The sequence below is a fragment of the Lycorma delicatula genome, chromosome 1 (assembly GCF_047948215.1).
Source record: "Lycorma delicatula isolate Av1 chromosome 1, ASM4794821v1, whole genome shotgun sequence".
Classification (NCBI taxonomy): Eukaryota; Metazoa; Arthropoda; class Insecta; order Hemiptera; family Fulgoridae; genus Lycorma; species Lycorma delicatula.
In genome coordinates, this window is record NC_134455.1 from 142,655,333 (window position 1) to 142,676,361 (window position 21,029).

The 21,029-nt window shown below is 27.3% G+C and overlaps 1 protein-coding gene across 8 annotated transcripts in view; it reads right to left on the bottom strand.

Moving 5' to 3' along the window:
• The window catches only part of LOC142323307 (heterogeneous nuclear ribonucleoprotein Q-like), a 97,397-nt gene that overhangs the window by 58,895 nt on the left and 17,473 nt on the right, over nt 1-21,029 (bottom strand). For 5 of the 8 annotated variants that reach the window (XM_075362797.1, XM_075362782.1, XM_075362790.1 and 2 more), the window contains 2 exons: nt 17,295-17,453; nt 2,301-2,554 (listed from right to left, as the gene is read on the bottom strand). In XM_075362797.1, the coding sequence (XP_075218912.1) occupies nt 2,301-2,554; nt 17,295-17,451 (411 nt within the window). In that variant the 5' untranslated portion in view covers nt 17,452-17,453. The remainder of the gene's footprint in view (nt 1-2,300; nt 2,555-17,294; nt 17,454-21,029) is intronic. The other 3 variants (XM_075362804.1, XM_075362811.1, XM_075362818.1) reach the window with 1 other exon arrangement.

Sequence of the window (21,029 nt, forward strand, 5' to 3'; positions counted from 1 at the left end):
AAGATCTACCTATAAAATAGCAAAAGATGGCAATCAATGATGGTTTTACTTGAGACTGCCTGTAACGCTTAAGTAATAGTTTTGAGCTAAATCTTAATTATAATTACTGAGAAACAATCGTTTAATCTATCTCAAAAAGTAGAGAATTTTTCTCTTATCAATTTTGATTTTAGAGCAATGTTGAGCTTCTCAGAAAATTATAAAAAATTCTGAGTTTTCTGGTTTTGACACCCCTAATTTTCAAACAAATAATAGTAACTAAAAATTGGCCAAATCCAGTTAAGGTAAAAATAATTGCTGTTTCCAACAATTACCTTCATTTTTTTGTGCGAATTTTTAAATTGAGATTAAACACAAGCACCATCTCTTGTGGCAACCACTATTGCTATTTTCTGAAATTTAAATGATATATTGTAGTTATTATAATAGCTACTGCAAATTGTTATGTAAAAATAAAAAATACATTGTCACCTATTGTAAATAATAAGAAATAAACTACATAAAATGACAGCCCTACAATAAAATACCAAAAAAATTCAAAATGATAAATGTATGAAGAGAGAGTTGAGAAGGTAGACAGAGAGCGAGCGGAAAAGGGAGAGAGGTCAGATACATGTGGCAACATTCAACACTTCACTTTCCTTCAGAAAGCTGCATGTGGCTACAGTAAAACATTAACTACCAGAACCAAACTCTCAGTAACATCAGCATAATAAAATGTTTGTCCCTACTACACTACAGAAAATAACTAGTGTTCTGTACCTCACCACAAATACAATATTAACCTCTTTTAATTCAAAAAAGTTATATAGAAAATGTAAATAAAATAACTATTTAGTTAAAAGTAATCTTAGAAACGGAATTTAATTTTTTCCAATAGTTTTTGAACTTCTCCAAATTTTCAGGTATATTAACCCAGGTTTTCAGGTATATCATTCTCCTTATGAGAGCATATACAATCCTTTTAAAAGAAAATGGGCAATTTAATAATTTATGTAAATAGTTACTAATAAGTGAACAATCCCATTTTTTAACAATCTTACCTTTTAGCCATTAATAACATACAGCAGTTGCCATATTATCAAACTGCAGAGAAATCAAAGGTTATTACATTAAATGACTAATTTAAAAATCAAATTTTGTATAACTAATAAAAAAAACGTGTGAACACCACATGACTTCCTTATTTATCACCTACACCTATTAAATTAAATACACTTTTTTTTTTTAATGATAGTACATAAAATTTTATTTCATTAATATCTTCTGATGTTATTTCATTTTTTAATCGTTGTTATTGAATTATTTATTGTTAAAAAATTTTACAATTGGAAGTTAATAATTATTAATAAATCAATATGTTTAAATAAAAAAAAGGGAGATGAAGTCTTGATTCAAACTGATGTGCCTTCCCCTTGTAAGATCCAAATATTTCATTAATTAAAATATTATTCAACTCTGAAACCAATGGAAAAAAAGTACTACTTATGACATATCGTTGAAAAGCTCTCAATGAGGGATTATTACTGCAGTTTAAAAAGTCAAAAATCCAATTTTTTTTATTTTGGGCTTTTGGACATTTTTGGTCCAGTCGACTGCAATCAAAAGGGAACGTGCACAACTAGATGTTACAACAGTCCTAAATACAAAATTTTATCCAACGGCCAGCCAATCTTTTTGAGTTATGTAAATACACATATGTACGTACAGACTGATTCAGGGATGGTCAAAAAATCAATATTTCCGTTGAAATCAGAAAACTAAATTTTTTTACAATCGCAATACTTCCTTTACTTCAAACAAATAAAAATAAAAAAAATCAATAAAAATAAAATAATTTTTCCTGTAATTTTGTTAAAATTGTAATTACAATTAACTAAAACAAATAAATAGACACTGAAGATAAAATCTTTAAGATGTTAGTTGATTTAGCAATGGTACTATGAAGACTTTTTTATAGATAAGACTTAATACAGAAAATAAAGTCTTAGGCAAATAGGAGTATATCTTGAAAGAAAATAAAAACTTGCAGCTTCAAATACAAAATACTCTCAACTGGATATGACTGCTGGACTTCCAGCAGTCATATTTTCATCATATACTACAAGTATATTTATAAAGATTTGTTTTCTATCATGATTTATTTATTATATACCCATTACTTACAGACTATTGCGCAGGTTCATTTTAAATAGTAGTCACCCTCCTAGTTCTCAGCTCTCTTAACCCTACTTAATATAACTCAATATAACTAAGATACTACCTATTTGTTACCAATGGTGTGTAATAATGACAATCACCTTAATTTTTTCTTCATCAGGACCTTTAGGTGTGACTCCAATAACTGATATTCCTGCTCCAGGTCCCCCACCAGCACCACCTCTGCTTTTTTGTCGGTAAGTTTTCATCACACCACAAAGGTACGCTGATTTATTTGAAACGTGTTCTAGATTTGATTCGAGGAACTGTGTCAAAACGTTTAATGCACCGTCAACTGGAAACTCCCTCAAAGCATCAAGAGCTCGTTCGTCCAAATCCGCATGGACCAGTTTACCTAAGAACAAGATTACAACATTTAATAACTACAACACTACTGAACACAGCAAATTCACTTAACTTTCACTAATGTTGATAAAGTAACTCCTTGATTAGTACGGTTAACAAAAACATTTGGAAAATCAATTAGAAACTTAGTTACCACAATTGTACATGGTAGAATTTCACAAATTTTACTCTCTTCAAGGATAAACACAAAACACATGGTAATGTATTTTTTAAATAATTCAGAAAGTTGTTACTATTCTGAATGCCATGCATTAAATTGATTAAAAGGACCCCCTGTACCAGCTATTTCTAGTATATTTCAGAAATTTATTAAATTTTGTTAAATACCGGTAAAGTGAAATAAAGAAATCTTTAGATTTCTAAAGATTTCACTTCAAGAAAGTGTTTTGGAAATCTATGTATAAAAAGATGTAATTTTAAATTTCTTATTTTTTGTTATATATTTTTCAAATACATAAATTATATTTTCATTAGCTTTGTTCACTAAAACTGTCACAAGTATACAATTAAATGTCGTGTTGAATGAAAAAACTTAACTAATGATAAAAGTATGAAACCAGCACACTACTACATTTAAACATAAAAATTATTAGTGAAATGACAACTGAACTACTTCAGAGGTGTAACGTAACAGAATTTATTACCCATCATAAAAAAACCATGTTTCAGGTACTTTCAAGAAATCACTGCCTACGTAATTTAAGATTTGACACACAAGGAGTTAATGCATTCTAATTATTATTCTTTTTTTCTCTCTTGAAATATATTATTTATTTTAAGGATTTAAAACAAATTATTTTCTAAGTGTGACTAGATAAACTTCATTACTATGTGTTAAATAACATACACTTTATTAGAGTAAGCAATCAAACAATCATATTAGGTAGTTTTGCACACACACACACACACCAACTAGCATACACACCTAGCAAAATTGCTACAAACATTATTGCAAAGTGAAATTACAGACACAACATAATTCCATGTGTGACGCTTAAAAGCCTCCTTCACTAAGTCATGAAATGAAACAAGGCCATTTTTCATTTCAGAGCTGCAGACACATTGATAACATTTACAGGTCCCATGATTTGACTAATTACATGAATCATACAAATATGATTAATAAAGCAAAATGCCATACAATGCACACGTCTTGTTCATATGCCTTATTTCAAAGGGTGGCTTATAATTAATAAACTATTACAAAAACCAATCTCTAAATTTACAGCACTGACTTCATCCATTGACAAGTAAACCAACAATTAAGTAAATATATTTTCCTACATATTTATGTAATGTCATCATGGATTTCTTTGAACATCCTACACAATGTACGTAAATAGTACTTTACTGGGAATTTCCTATCATAAATTATTGTAATTTTTTTCAGTGTATGATAAATGCAGGTGCTCACCAAAACTGGTTACCATTTCTTTTTTTTTTTAAAGTTTGAATAACTATTCCATAAAACTAAATTCAAGAGCACCAATGATTTTTGTACTCTTTCACATTAGGGATGACTGGGTAAGCATCATTACTATCAATTAGTAAATATTTACTTCATTAAGGTAACCAATCCAATACACATTCAAAATCTTATTACTTGATATTATCTACCAAAAAATAAAAACTGCATTAACTAACCATTCACTAGTTTATGGTTTGATAATTGGTTTAATATAATAATTGGTATGTGGCCATATATCTATGAACAGGTATCCGTATATCTATGAGCAGGTATTTAACATATAAAATTAACCATACTAAAAACTAAAAGACTTTTTTCAGTTTTTTTACATTTGATAGGAAGGAAGTTTCAAAACCATTAAATTTGAAGTAATGAAGATCAGTAATTTTTGTAGACTTGCGTTATACAATAATTGTGCCAGACCCAAGTTATGACGATTACAGCAGCCTTTGTCCTGAATCATAATTTACTTAATATGCAGATTTTATTTTCATTTGAAATAGTGGGCCACATATATTGTCAGGTTCTCGTTTGCTGCTAAGGTGAAATAATCTTACAAATGTCTGTTTCTACTGGTCTGCAATTAGGTGGCTATATAACTAAGTTTTAAAATGTCACTGCAGGTGTGAGAATTGTAATCATTTCATATTTTATCATATAATGTTTTTCAACTTATTTTTTTATTTCAATAGTTATATTAAAATGCATTTTATTACTGAATATATCTGATAAATTTCTTCCTCTGAATGTTCTTTCATTTCATAGTTATCTTGACTATTTTTAATTTCTCTATCACATGTTAGGTGTTTTGTTAAGAAGTTAGAAACACAAGAAAGGAGATTTCTTTAGAAATTCTCTAAAACATTACTAATGACAATGCTTTAAAAACTGAAATTATGGTATTGAGAATAACTTGATAATATGAAAATAAGTAATGTCCCTAGATCCAGGCTGTATGGACTACACTATAAGGGCTTCTTGCGAGAATTAATTATACAGATTTTCTTCCATTGCAATAGCATATAACCTTCCTTTAGCACCAGATAACCTTTAAACAATTCATTAGAAGTTTGCTGAACAATTCTACGCATCACTATAAACGCAAACATAAAATATAGTTATACTTTGCTAGTTCAGTAATCCATGCAAAAGAAATTGCAAATATGTACAAAATGACTTTAGAAACGGATCAATGACTAATGTGCAATGCCTGATGTAACACAGTGTTTGCTTTTAGAGGCCATAACTATGCAACAGCCTACTGCATCCCACAACAGCAATCAGTTTACTAACTGAACAAAAAAATGGAAACTATCTGAAAAGACCTGTTACACACTCATGTAATACCAGCAATAATTAGTGTCTATTATAACCAAGCCAGCTTTTCTTTTCCTAACATGTTTATACAATTTAGACTACATTTTTTTCCAATCATTCCAATTTTATAGTTTCTTAACTCATTGGCAACCACCTGATAACTTCCAGATGCAGCACTCAATATAACCTTTCTCTGTTCTGAAAACCAAATATTATTTTTTACTGAAACTTAAATTCACAATTTAACATGAGACAACTAGATACAAGTTGAGTGCCTCAGTACAGGCTGGAGTGACATCATGTTGTTGCCAACACTGCAGCGACTGGCCTGCAGGATGCAACTCAGTGGCAGCAGATTGTCAGAGCAATAGAATTTCAGTATTCGACTGATTACAATGTTATTTCTTTCATTAATTTTTTGATTTTTTTTAAATGGGCATTTTTATTCAATACTAAACATACACTACACAATAATAATTAACACACAAAAAAAATAAACATATAATAACAATGAATGGAAAATTCAACTCCCTTGAAAGAAATGGAATATTGTAAATATATTAATTATGGTGTAGTGGCGATAGTGAATGATGCACCATGCGGCTATGATGTCATTCCATCCATAAACAAGGGGCATTCATTCACTCTTCCAAAAAAAAAATGCAGATGCTGTCACATAAAAGCAGAAATATCCCACTTTTTTTCTAACAGAAAAAAAATATATAATACTTTTTCTAAAACAAGCTCAAAGCAACAAATAATCCCTATTCTTCTTAATGTATACGATCCAAGTAGGAACTATTTAACACTTTCAAAAGGTATCGTTATAAATGAAAATAAGGAAATAATTTGCTCAAAAATTTTTTCCTGTTAAATTTCCTTAACATAATTAACAAATAATACAATACCTATTAGTATATGAGTATTTGACATTTTCAATATAATCATAAAAGTTGTCCCCTGTTTTGCCATCAAAACAAACTTTATAAAATAGTAATTGAATTAATTTTCAGTTTCTGTAATCTTTTTTTATAGTTAAAAGTTTGAAAGATTGTTCAGATTTCACATTGTCTGTAAGGCCACTAAACTGCTTAATATTGAAAAGCAACTTCCCTCTATGGTGGTAGTAATTCCTTATTTACCTAATGAAAATTTCCTTATTTCTTCATACCCTTCCATCCTATCCATTTTAATCAACCATTAAAGTATTAAAACGAACAAATCTATGTAACTGAAATAGGTTTTTTATAAAAGTTACTTTACTGATATTAACTAGTTATTATTGTAATTTATAGTAAGTAAAGATAAAACTTAATTTTTTAATGAAGATATTGTTAACTTTTAAGTTGGGAACTTTTTGCATAAATTTCTATAATTCCTACTGGTTTTCTTCAAAATAGATTGCAGGTTATTAAAATTATTTATTAAAAAACAAATTTAGTATGAAACCAAATAAAGATTTTTACTGTCAATCAGTACCATTAACTTTTATTCAAATACATGCTTTCCCTTTGCTGTAATACTTATTACAGTCGTGAAATTTTCATTGGTGAGTTTGAAGATTATTACTCATTTTTTTATGATAAATCAAAAGGGAGAGTAACTCCTTTCCCTCTCCCACTTTTCTGTTTACACAATTTTGATTTATCCTGAATTTTCTTTTTCAATATTCGTTAATAAAAAAACATTAATAATATTTCTCACAATTACAATTAAAACTTTAAAAGATTGAGCTGGAGCCTTAATTCTTCCCCTACAAAGTAGTTGATCTAGAATAAATTAAAGATTATTTTAAACCAGCTCATCTTATTGGTTAAGTGCAAACCTTTAATGGTAATTCTCATTAACTATTTCAACATGTAACTAATTCTCATCAACATTCGACATATGTACTTTCAAGATTTCTAACCTTTTGCTTGCATTACTTTGTTCACCTTAAAACAGTATATCTTTGATTGTAATCTCAGTTTAAAAATTATTAAATTTTTTAAGCCACATTTGAAAATTGAGCAAATGGGCTATACGTTTGTGTAGAAAGCATACTCTCAGTCAATTTCATCTTACTATAATGCAATTATGAATAGATAGTAATGGGAACTGAGCAGTTATGAAATAAGTCATGGGTGCACATGTGAATTAATGGATGGATAATTCCTAAGCCAGGCATTACAGCATTTGAAAAAAGGTTCAGGGGAACCTGTGGAAAGCCTAGATAGAGCAACATAAGTACAATTAATAACAGGAAATGGTAGAGAATTATACCAATCTGTAAAAATAATCTTATGTACTAATTAATGATTCAACTACATGAAGGTAGTAATAAATAATGTCAAAGGTTATAAATAAATAAATGTAGAAAGTATAATTATTATGAGTACATAAATATACAAGTAGGCATACATTAAATGAGAAGAAGGTTTCGTAATTATGATTACAAGAGTTGCTTGCAAAGTTAACTATTCTACTATAAATCATAATCTCAGAGCATTGCTCATTGAAAGTAGTTTCATTATTAGCCATTCATAGTTATGGTTGTTATTTAAGTGAGTGCTCTTCTGCTAGACTCTAAAAAAGATAAATGCAGGCAGTGGTGCATTTCTCAACTCAGGAGTAACAAATTATTCATAGAATGCAGCAGCAACACAGAATTCCTCAATTAGAAAAAAGCTAAAGTGAATGGACTGATCGCTTTAATAAAGTAATAAAAGTTTCTCTCGGTTACAAACAAAAAAAAAATAATTCTAGTCAAAAGAATAATGAACAAAGCAATTAAAAAATGATTCACAATAATCAAACACTAAAACTGATGAAGTTGTGAATTAAATATAATCCTGACTAAGCATTTTTTATCATTTAAAATCCTTTAAACCTTCTAAAAATTTGTTCTCACTGGGTTTTACACCGACAAACAACCACAGGGTAATATGAAATTTTACAGTTTTTATAAATGTTGAAAGGATGAGATACAGGTTTATTATTTTAAACCCGAGTAAGTGATTCTTTATCTCCTATGGCAAAAAATTCAAAACTCAAAGACCTCCACAGAAAAAGTTAATGATGACTAATTCTGGAAGATGTAAGTCCAGTTTTCATTGACTTTAAATCTGAGTGAAATATAATGAATAATGAAAACTTTTAGTCATTTGTTCCAGAAAGAAATTCAAAGCTTCTTAGATCACTAAGCACAATAAAAGCGGATTAAATAAAAAAAAAAACATTTCATTTAAGTTTCTGAATTTTTTTTTTTTTTTAAATTAATTTTACTAATAACTAATCCTCACAGTATTATTTAAAATTCATTAACAGAGTAAAATTAATGTTTGTAAAATAACATTTTTTGATTAAGTATATTTGCTTTAAAATCTTTTGATGACTTATTAAACTTAAAACAATGCAAATACAAATCTTGCTCTTTGATCTAGAAATATTACTGGAATATTAAAATATTGTTATTTTTTTTAAACTTTTTGGTGTCTAAAACAATTTGGTTTACGAGACCATGTATGTATCGTAATGTAATTTAGCAGAAAATACGACCTGCTTATAGAAAGATGCAAAAAGTATTTTATGTAATTTAAATTTTATAAGAAAAACTGCCAAACCAAACTTTATAAATGAAAATAAGAAAAGCTACCACTTTGACAGAAGTCTACCCCCACCATTGTACCTTATGAAATAGCTATATTTCACTACCTTATTGCAGTGAGATAATCTTTTTTTTTACTACAATGTTAATAAAATGTTCTTTTCTTTTGTTAACTTTTGCACATTTATGAATTTGGTTATTGCATATGAAACAATTTATAAATAAACCTTTTGTGCACTGCGGGGAAAATTTTATTAATTGTTATACATGCAGTTCAATTACTGCATCACTTATTGCAATATCACATGAACTTAGATCAAAAGAAGTGGACACTTTTCATCTTCAACAACGTACTGTGTATTAACATTTTCCAATAACAAAAAAACATTACACAGTAGAATAAATACATTCTTGGGAAACTTGGAAAACTCAAAAATTTGATTTTATCACCAGTTAGTTCAATTACATGTTACTTGTTCACATTCAATTACTTTAAATGTCAATATATAACACAAACAAACATATGCAAATAACAATGTTAACAAACAAAATAAGCAATTAAAATCAACAATACTATTTTAATAACAAGCTCCAGAAGCTTATTATGCTATTCCATTTAAGAAAATTTTCCTATTTAATTACTAAAACAATGTAATATTAATTTTTTTTTAATTTCTAATAATTTATTGTAATTTTTTAAAATCTGGTATTAGTAATTAATATAAAGTCAATTATTACACACAAATCAAAATTCATTAGAATTATAAATTTGTTTTAAATATTCTGCTGTGAAATTTTTAACTCTTTTTTTTAATCCACGAGATATTCAGCTACAAAAAGGTTGCCATTAATTTTCAACTAATTTTATTTTCTGAAATTAAAACTAGTGTTGAATACTGTGGTGGTGTATCAGGCTTTTGTACATTGATGGTTGGATCAAATTGTTGTGTGAATCTTTTATCTAGAGCATCTAATCAAAGTTCAACTTTATTACTCAATGTATAAAAATGTTTTTAATTTATGGAGTATTTAATATCTGCTTATCAGGAACAAAAAATTTTTTAAAAAGTGTCACGGAAGTACTTTCAGGTACTAAAATGGAATAGAGACCAAATGTTATGAAATAAAATAAAATTTCATTCCAAATTAAAACAATTATGAAACTTTAAAAAAATATTTGAATTTTATCATAGTCAAAGTGTGTACCTTTTGTTATTAATAAGTATCAGTCACATTTTTTAATTACTTACTTTTTTTCCCAGTATATATTTCATAGTCATGAATCTAAAAATTAAAAAATATAGAATCATATGTTCATAAGCTTTTTCACAACATTTGCTCAATATATTAAACATATTTCTATTTTTTCATTCTAACTTCAATAAAAAAAATTAAGCTGTTCAAATCAAACTGTTAATTTCATAAACTATTTAAGTGTGTCAATTTATTAATTTTTATATTTAAAACCAACAAATGTTTGCAAAAATAGAATATCGTTAATTGTTTTATTTTATTCTATTTTAGCACTGTTTATGTTAAGATAAGTGAAAATTAACATCTTAGTAAACCACATTCCAGTAAGAATGTAATAATGTAGCAAATAGTAAATAAATGTATGCTATATTCCATAAAATTTATTAAAACAAGGTTTTACGATCCTGTCTAGTGCTACAGCTGTAGAAGGGAAAGTGTATTGTAATCTGTCCAATTTGGGCATATGCAGTTTTCACCAGATTTTAGATGTTTTGACACCTAAGGAACCCAAAACGAAAATTTTCCAATGTTCATATGTATTCATGTATGTTTGTGTATTCGGTGTCAGCACTCTAAATCACTTTAATCTCCACAACTACTGAAACAACTTTGACCAGACTTAATTACTTCTATATAAGGGACACTGATGCCATTAAATTTTCAACTAAAAAAGTTCAAGGGGGTGAGGCTGTGAAATAAGGTCACCCTCAGTATCTCGAGATTTCACCTAATTAGTCTTATTTTTCATAGACACTTTTGTTAATCAAAAAATAATATTTGCAAAATCACACCCCCACCTCAAAAAATGCTTTTAATTAGTGGCTAGATAGGTATACTGCATAAATAGTACCCCCCCCCCCCCCGTCACCAATACAAGCACTAGTATAGCACCAACATACTAAATTAAATCGTTTGTGTATGCATGTGTAAGCCGCATGACGGGAAAGACCTACAACTGTCAGTTTTTTTATTTAAAATTTAATTTTAAACTTGTTTGTTGAATTATCTAAGCTTCTAATTAAATAACTTTTAAAGTATGTATGTGTGATATATATATATATATATATGAGTGTGTATGTGTATGTGTGTGTAAAATCTATTTAAATTCATTTTTTGTAGTCCATTTTCCTCTGTATGTAAATTCTAGCTAATTATATAATTATAAACTTATGCAGCCACTCCACAAAATACAGAATTTAAGAACAATCTTACCTTACTTTTTTCTCATTTTTGAAGCGCTTCTAGGCCTAAGCCCATCTTCAGTAATTTACATACTAAATCTTTTACATTTACATACTAAAATACATGATACATTAACGTTTTTTAGAATAAATATTTGTACATAAAAAATTTTTTTCTTAGATTTAAAACTTAAAAAAAATTTTAAATCTTTAACATGTTTTTAATAAGTCAATACAGTACTGCACTGACTATCTGATTAAAAATGTCTTAACAATGTATTACCATCAATATACATTATAGTAGGTACTACATTGATAAGAAATTTTAATAAATCAGATAAAGCAGTACTGTAGACATACTAACAGCATGTTAAAGATTTTAAACAATGTTTAAAATTTAAAAAAGTATCTTTTATTGAACAAATATTTGTTTTAAAAATTTTAACGTATCATGTAATTTAATATGTAAATGTAAAAAAGATTACTAAAGATAGGCTTAGGTTCAAAAGAGCTTTGAAAACAAAAAAAGCTAAAAAACAAAAAAAAAACAAAACAACAAAATGTTCTTTAATTCTGTACTTTGTGGAGTAGTTGAATAAGTTAAAATATATAATTTAAATATAAAAATATTCAAATTTAAAATATATAATGATAGTCTACCAATAAATACACAACACATTACGAAACAGAAATCAAGATATATAGTAACAATCTGAAACAAATTGATCAGTTGGTTAATGTTATTTTTTTATCAGTGTTTAACCTTTTTTTGTTTTATTTTTTAATCTTATATTTTTTAAAACTCAGTTTATACAACAAGTCTATCAAGAACACCACACTCATCAATGACATGTTTTGGAAGTACACCTAACTGAGTTTTTGACCTCACTGTAAAGGATTACACAAATTATGTTCCAATTAAACCCAGTATAAAAACTGGGTTATTAAATTTTCAATTTAAAAAAAAAATTTTAAATAACCTCACAATTATTGTGAATGAAAATGATACACAAAAAAAATAAATTCTATACAGAGATTAAGATGGAATGGCAAGTTATAGATTACTTTTTTACTGTGTATCACTCTACTCTTACCGCAAGTAAATGTTATAGATGCTTTCATTTTTGGGTTGATTATAAAACTACAAAAAGAGCGTCTTGTTAAATGGAATTTTAGTCCAATAAAAAAAGAGATCACAAGAATTAAAAAGTAGGGTTAGCTTAATTGCTATTTCTCTAGTTAAAAAAATCTCTTCAAAAACAAATTTAGAAAAAATTACTGAAAGTGAAACTTGCAATGAAAAAAAAATAACTTTCAGCACAACTTAAATAGGTTCTCCTCATGAGGGGGGGGGGGAGTTAAGGTTAACCTCTTGCCTCAAATATTAATGCATGATTAACAAATATATATCTCCTTAACAAGATCAAAAAAACTCAGCCCAAATAACATTCAAAGGAGGATTTTACAAGTTCTGATGCTACACACTTCCAATATGCAATATACACCAATATGCAATATGCAAAGAGGTTGTTCACAGCTCAAGACAACTTGTTAGCATTAATTTTGTTCTACACCTAAATAATATTACATACAAACAACAGAGATACAAGACATCAATACTTTCAATTAATTACTAAAAGATGAACTTAATGAGCAAACAAAAATTTAATCCATTAACACATTTAGAAAAATGGGTTATTAAAATAAAATTACAAAAACCCTTTCTTATGTTTAATTGAATGCTTGAAAATAAAATAATTCTCTTTATAAAATTTATTTAAGACAATCAACCTCATAATTTACCAGTATATAATTCGGTGAAAACTATCGAAAGAATTTTCTTTTTGACAATCTTTTCTAAAAAAAGACCAAAGAGGTTAGTTAATTTTTATCATCCACAACCATAACTGTTTTTACATAATTTATTAATACTAACTCATTTTTCTGCGATAAAAATTAAACAAAATATTGTCATTATTTTAATTAGTTTGCGAAATATTTCTATTTCCATAAAAATTACACCATGTGTTTTTCTTTCAATTACCAGAAATTAATTTGCATTACTATAAATTAGAATTCTAATTATATAAAATCATTCATGGAAATTTTCTCTCTTTCTATGGTCACAAAAAACTAATTGGAAAAAATAAATATTTGCTTAATTTCACATTTGTCACAAGACAATAATTTTTCTCACAAGTTACAAAAATAAAGAATCAATGGAATACACGTGTTGGTAAATTCATAAATAAATGTGTAAAAAAATTTATCATACAATTTGTATAAAATTAAAATTTTATTAATGTTTCATTAGCATTTATAAAAAAATTTAAAATAATAAAGGAAAAATCAATATTGTATCCAGACAGGGGTAAACAGGATTTCACAGAACAAATTCTTTCAAAGATTTACATTCAACTTATTTTGGGAAGTTTCACTCATATTTTGATCACATTTATAAGAGTATATTTTTTTTACGCTAGATAGCACTTTTTATTCAGTCAGAAACATCATTAAACAATTAAGACATTTTTTTTTTGCAAAAGAGAAATTGCTTTTAGTTTATCAGAATCAGATAACAAAATTTTGAAAATAATATTATAGTTGTTGAAGATGTATTAAGTTATAATGTAAAACAACAAGATTCAACTGGCAAAATCAGATCCTAGTTTAATAACTGAAAAAAAATAATTTAAGGCCAAATTACTTGAGAAGGAATTAAAATGCTCTTTAAAAGAACTAAAAATGATCAGTAATTAAGAATTCAGCTAGCTATCCAAATACATCATACTAATATAGTCTATCAGCTTTATATAAAGATTACTTCAATGATAATACAGATTTCTTAACCCAGTAAGGGCTAAATATTCAATTTATGACAAAGTACCTATCATTTATATATAGCCTTAATGCTTTGTTATTTTGTAATAAAAATCGTAATTCATTTACAAATAGTAAATGACCCAATAAATTCTAAACTAAACATTCATGAAAAACCCAAGGAAAGAAAGTCTTTTTTACTAACATATTGTTATAAATACTACAACTGTTATAAAAAGAAAAATAACACAAAACTGAAAAAGTTTATAATGTAAACCACATACACAATTGCTATGTATTTATAATATAATTATATATATATATTTTTTTTTATGTTATATGTAAATACATAAATATATTTTTAAAATCAATTATTCTTTTATGAACCATAAGATTTATATTTAATAGATCAAACCATGTGCAGAAGAACTGAAATAGGATTACTTACCTTATTTCATTACATAAGCAGAAGCATTTTCACGAACTTAATTTGCATCATCAGCTGCACTAAATATACATATATTTCAAAAAACATCATTAACTCACAATATATATCATAACACTTAATCATTTATATTTTATTAAACATTTTTTTAAAACTAATTACATTTTATTAAAATTTAAATTTACTTTAATCATACTTAAAAACTTACACAAAATTTTAAAAACTTTTATTTAAATTACACATCAAACAAGATGTAAAATATAAAAAAAGTTGTTTAAAAATTAAAAATAAATTAAAATTGATATTAAAATTAATCTAAAATAAGTTAAAAATGTTAATTTTTACACATGTGCACAATGCGATGTCAATATAAACAACAAATTAATTAAAATTAAATTAAAAATTTTTAAATCAAGAACTTAAGTGAAGTAAAATAATGTGCTAGCCATTTCATTGAATTTACTGCAGCCTTTATAATTACATCATCCGAATCTCATATTGTGTGCTTATTTTTAATCAAATTATCTGATACATTCGAAAAACCAAGCTTGCTTTTTTTAACTAGTAAAATGTTGCATGAATCTGGTTTTAAAAGATCTTGTGGTCTTACAAATATAAATATGATCACAATCATTGCATTCAATTATATAATACCACTCAAATTGTACAAATAAGGATTATTATGTTTATTACTTGTTAGGAGTTTTATTACGTGGTTATTCATCTGGTATGCGGGTTTAAACTTTTTATTATCATAAACCTTTGTAATGTGGATGATGATTATTTATCAGTGTATACATATTTTAAATATACATTATAAATATATATTGGTATTAAATTTGTGTTATTTTTAATTTTTACCATTTGTTTATTATAAATATTATCTACCAATCTACTACCATAACCTTTACATATAGCAATGTTTTATATAATTAATTGCTCTATTTACCATATTTTATAAGTACTAATTTTTTGTGACCATGAATGATTTGAAGCTCTTACATATAGTTTACTCAAGCTCTTGATTTTACTTTATTTTAATTTTTAATTCTTTTTTAATTTATTTGTTTATACTGACATCACATTGTGTACGTGTCAAAAAATTATTAATTTTTAACTTAATTTTACTATCAATTTTAATTTCTTTATAATTTTTAAACAATTTTCATATTTTACATCTTTTTTTGATTGATAATGTTTAATAAAAGTTTTTTAAATATTTATAAGCTTTTAAAGTATGATTTAAAGTAAATTTAAACTAAGACTTTAATAAAATTTAATTAGTTTAAAAAAGATGTTAAAACATAAAATATAAGTAATACGATATATATTGCAAGTTTATCATTTTTTTTTTGAAATATAAATATTTAATGCAGCTGATTATTGCGAATTAAGTTCATGAAAGCGCTTCTGCTTATGTAATGAAATAAGATAAGTAATCCTATTTCACTTATTCTGTACTTGGGTTGATCTACTGCATATATATAAACCATGTTTATAGTATAATTTTACAGCTAATATGCAATAACAAAGCTTACCCAAAATAAATCTATAACTTATTTAGTTGGCAATGAAATGTATGGAAATTTATCTCTGCTATCAGTTTAGTTAACAGGCTGTTCAGCTAGGAGGATTTTTATATTTTAGAAATTTTACCTTATGCATGCTCTACACACACGTCAATAAAGATGGAATGGTTGAAGTGAAGTTGAAAAAATGCCAGAATCTTGCCAGGAATCAAACCCAAAGCCACCAGCTGTTCTAAAGTTACTATATATGAATATCTAATTGTTTAATATTTAAAAGCTATTTTTACAATGCTCTTTATTAATAATACTTTTTGTCTTACTATAACTCAATAAAACCTTTTAAAAGCAGGATAAAAACTTGATACCTAATACATCAAAACAATGAATGGATAATTAATATTACACAAAATTGTCAGTTCTAGCAAATTCAATCTTGACTTTTGACATTTTCACTAACAACACTCCAAGAAAAGGACATCTACAAGCACCTATAGTATGGACTTCATGACTTTTTAATTCTCTGACAAATGTAACCAACATATTTATAAACATCTACTTACAGACATTACCCCATCACAGCAAATGAAACTGATAACTGCAATAAGTACGTAACAGATTAAAAATGATAAATTGTGACTGCTACCAGAAGACTCTTTTAGGCGACAAACACTGAAATTCCTAAACTGAAATAATAAAATACAAGTTGAATATTCTAAAGTAATACACTACTTAATGCATGCCTTCTAACAAACACATACTACACCTTTCAGATTTTCTGGCATCCATCGTACAGCCACACGGAACAAATAAATTCACTGCATAGAAAAACAAAACTATTTAACAATAAATATCAATGCTGAAAAAATATCATGCTAACTGCAGGCAAACTTCTTCACTTAATGATGTGATCGCTGATCTCATTATAATGACGAAGGATTTTCCATCTATATTAGCTTTTCCAAAAGGGTAGTTAAGAACTTCAAATTCGAACTGAATTTTTCATCATGTGCAAGAAGGAAGTTTAGTGTCATATTTATACATTTATTTACATTTTTCTGACTGGTAATTAGTCACCCTCCCAACATTACTTTAGGTGTTTTGTTTTTGCTTTTTTTTTGTGAAATCTCACCTGTTTTGTAGATTTCGTCTAATTTTGTAGCTACCCTCTTGTCAAGTCCATATTCTATTAGTTTAGGAAAATCTTCTGTCCGTTCAACATTTGAATCTTGTTCATCTTTGATGTCTGATTTCCCTTCAACTGACACTTCCCCGTTACCATCTGCCATGGCTGCAATACAATTTGAAACATTGTTATAACCATTACTATTATTATGGTCTACCTTTTTAATCTCTCTACCTCTTTATTATTTTAATAATAAAATTAAATATTTTACTTAACTTTTAATACATATCAGAAATGATACTATCAAGGGGAACTGATTAATTTCTTTAATTAAAAATCTTTAGGCCCATAAATGGTAATAGTATTTTATGTTTAATATTAAGCGAAGAAAAAAGATAAGCTTTAAATAATACACCATGGCATAACTTTTATACACACAGTAATGTACATAAATGTATAAATAAAAACAGTCATAACTTCCCAGTAATTCATATTACTGCACACAACTTTCCTAATGTCAAAACCGTACGAGGAATATCAGTTTTCAAACACATGACGCTCACTTAAATTTTATTTCAGATATTTAAGATTAGAAAAACCTATCATAAAATACTAGGCAAAAAATCAATTTCACAGCAATCTTAAATTAATTAAAAAAACCAGTGCAATGATTAAGTCAAAATATAAAAATCCATGTATATATGGTGCTACCAGAACATAGCGAGGTGTTTTTTCTTTTAATTAAATAAATCCATTGTAATTTAAGTGTTTAAAACCATAAATTATTGTAAACAATATAATCCATGTAATACAAATTATATTAAGAGACAATCAACATCAGCTTTTAACATTTTTTTTGAAGCGCTTCACAGTGCAAACTAATTATTTCTGATTTTCATACTATTAAGTAAACAAGTACCCAGGATTTATAACAAGTGTTCTTAAATCAAAATCAATAACCAGGATTATAGATCTAAAAAAGATTAATCAATTGAAAACCCTGTACAAATACCAATTTCTTTAAAAACCTTTTTTAAAAAAACTATATTCCATTAAAATATTACAAAGTACTACTATTAATCCTTCACATATGAATTCTGTCACACATGTAACTAATCTTTGTTTCACTCTTACTTTAAACAATACTATTACTAACTCCTGTAGCATTACTGCAATTACAATAGCATACAAATTAAGCCAAACACAGGGAAATACCCATGCATGACCATACCCATTCTTTAAGTACTTGTTTTTCTGTAATTTAGCAAGTTTTCTTATAGTGTTTTGTGAAAGTTTACTGAAGTTTTTTTAATGAAATCATACTTTCACATTTTTTGTTGTGCATCTTGAATATATAATAATGGATATAAACTCCAGGAAGCGTTGGGAGTTGACAGATAATTGTTTATTTTTCTGAGCATACAAAAGTATGATGAAACTACAAAAAATCTTATGAGTAGAGTTGGACGAGGTTCACTGAATACTATTTTAAAACAATTTAAAAAACTAGTTCCTTTTCACCTCAAAGGAAGGGCAAATGTGGTCTCCTACACAAGAATTAGCAGCCAGTGGAACAGATTTGCACACAGTGGAATGTAAAGACACAGACTTCTTCCGGCTGGGCAGAAAGCTCGTTGACCAGCTAAAATGCACTTTTAAACTAGCAATGTGATTAAAAAAAAAGCTTGTGAACCAAAGCACATCTAACCGGACCAAAGAGAGCTGGAAAAATGTTAATGTTTTCAGACTAGTAACATTTTCATATTCAGGGGCAAAGGGAGCCATACAAAATAAATCATTAGATGAAAATACATCACTGGCTTCATATCTAATTGGTTAAAACAACCCCAGAAAAAATGTTTTGGGGATTGTTTCACATTTGAAGGCCCTTGTTAATTAACTTATATGATTACATATACAATTCTGAAGGAATGGGTTTGCAACAACTTCATAACAAATTCCCACAATGCAACGGAATGTTCCAACAAAATTTGGCACCATGCCATACTGCAAAAAGTTTTCAAAGAACAAAAAGTGTTTCATAGTAATGCAACTTCCAAGACATAAAGCAAATTGAAAATCTTTGGGCAATAATCATAAAAACTCTCAAAAGTGAATCTCATTTAAACAAAAATACAGGTATGGTTTCATGATTATGAAATAAAAAAAATTGTGTAGTACACGTGTTGAATCGGTGCCATATTATGTATATGAAGTGATTAATACTAAATGAGGTCATATATTCATTACTAGTTATTTACAAATTGTACAGGTATGATTTTTTTTCTAAATAGTTACATTTTATTAAATATAGATTAATTTGCAAGTTACTGTACTCTTATTATCCATATTTTTGCAACTAAACCGGCTTCTAAAACAGTGACATTTATCTTCAGAAATAATTAGAGCTTAAAATAACTGAAAAAACGTTTACATAAACACATGTCAGAAAAAACTTTGTTATAGTTATAACTACCAAAAAATTTCACCCAGATTTCAATTTCTGCAGAGAAGTGAGGTCATACTGAAATTTTTAAAGCGTTATATAAGGGGTGAACTTATACAATTTCTTTGTTTATTGACCTAAAAAGTTGAATGAAATAGGTCCCAGAACTGTAACCCCTGCATTAGTCTAATGGTGAATGCATTATTCACGCATTAGTCTAATGGTGAATGCGCTTCCCAAATCAGATGATTTGGAAGTCGAGAGTTCCAGCGTTCAAGTCCTAGTAACGTCAATTATTTTTAAACGGATATGAATACTAGATTGTGGATACCGGTGTTCTATGGTGGTTGGGTTTCAATTAACCACACATCTCAGGAATGGTCAAACTGAGACTGTACAAAACTATACTTAATTTACATTCATACATACGATCCTCATTCATACTCTGGCATTATCTGAACGGTAATTACCAGAGGCTAACAGGAAAAAGAAAATTCTCAGAACTGTATCTCGTGTAGTTTTCATGATATACAATGTAAAATGGAAAAGAGTGACAAAAAATACTTATTTAAATTTTAATACAATAACTATGTTAAACGACAAATCTCATTAGATGATCTAATTCTAAGAAAAATATGTGAAAAACAAAAATAATTTTTATTAAAAACAAGTGAAAACTTAAAATAGAAAATTGTTACTAATTTGTAAAAATTAAAAATTGTTGTTTTCAGTACAATAAATGTGGAACTTTGAAAAATTAGGTTGACTACATAATGCTTTCAAATTAATTTGAATATTGCTAAGTGATAAAATTGTGATTATGTGTTAATAAACATTAGGCAGTTTGTAATTGTTTTTGACATAATTTTCATTGTTTATTTCTGAGAATCAAGTTATGTAATGGATTTGTGTTTGTTGAACTCTAAAACATTTTTCTAATTGAATCTGAACTTAAAGTGAAATTCAGTTTTGAATTTGTTTTGAAAAATTCCGTGTCTCAACAATCATGCAGAATATGCTGCTATGATTTTCGTGTACAGATTTCAATAGAAGTACTCCAATTGCAGTGAAAGAATGTAGGTATTCTGGACAAGTAGTTTCAATCCATTAGTATTTTGTAAAATTTTTAATAATGTTCATGAGAATGGTAACACTTCCCAGCGGTCGTTTCATCTAAGTATCAATCAATACATGGTGAAGAAAGAGAAAACAGCAGCAAATACATTTACAACAAAGACTGTAAACTACATTAAAGAGAAGGGAATATTATAATATTCACAAGAACAGTCTGAAAT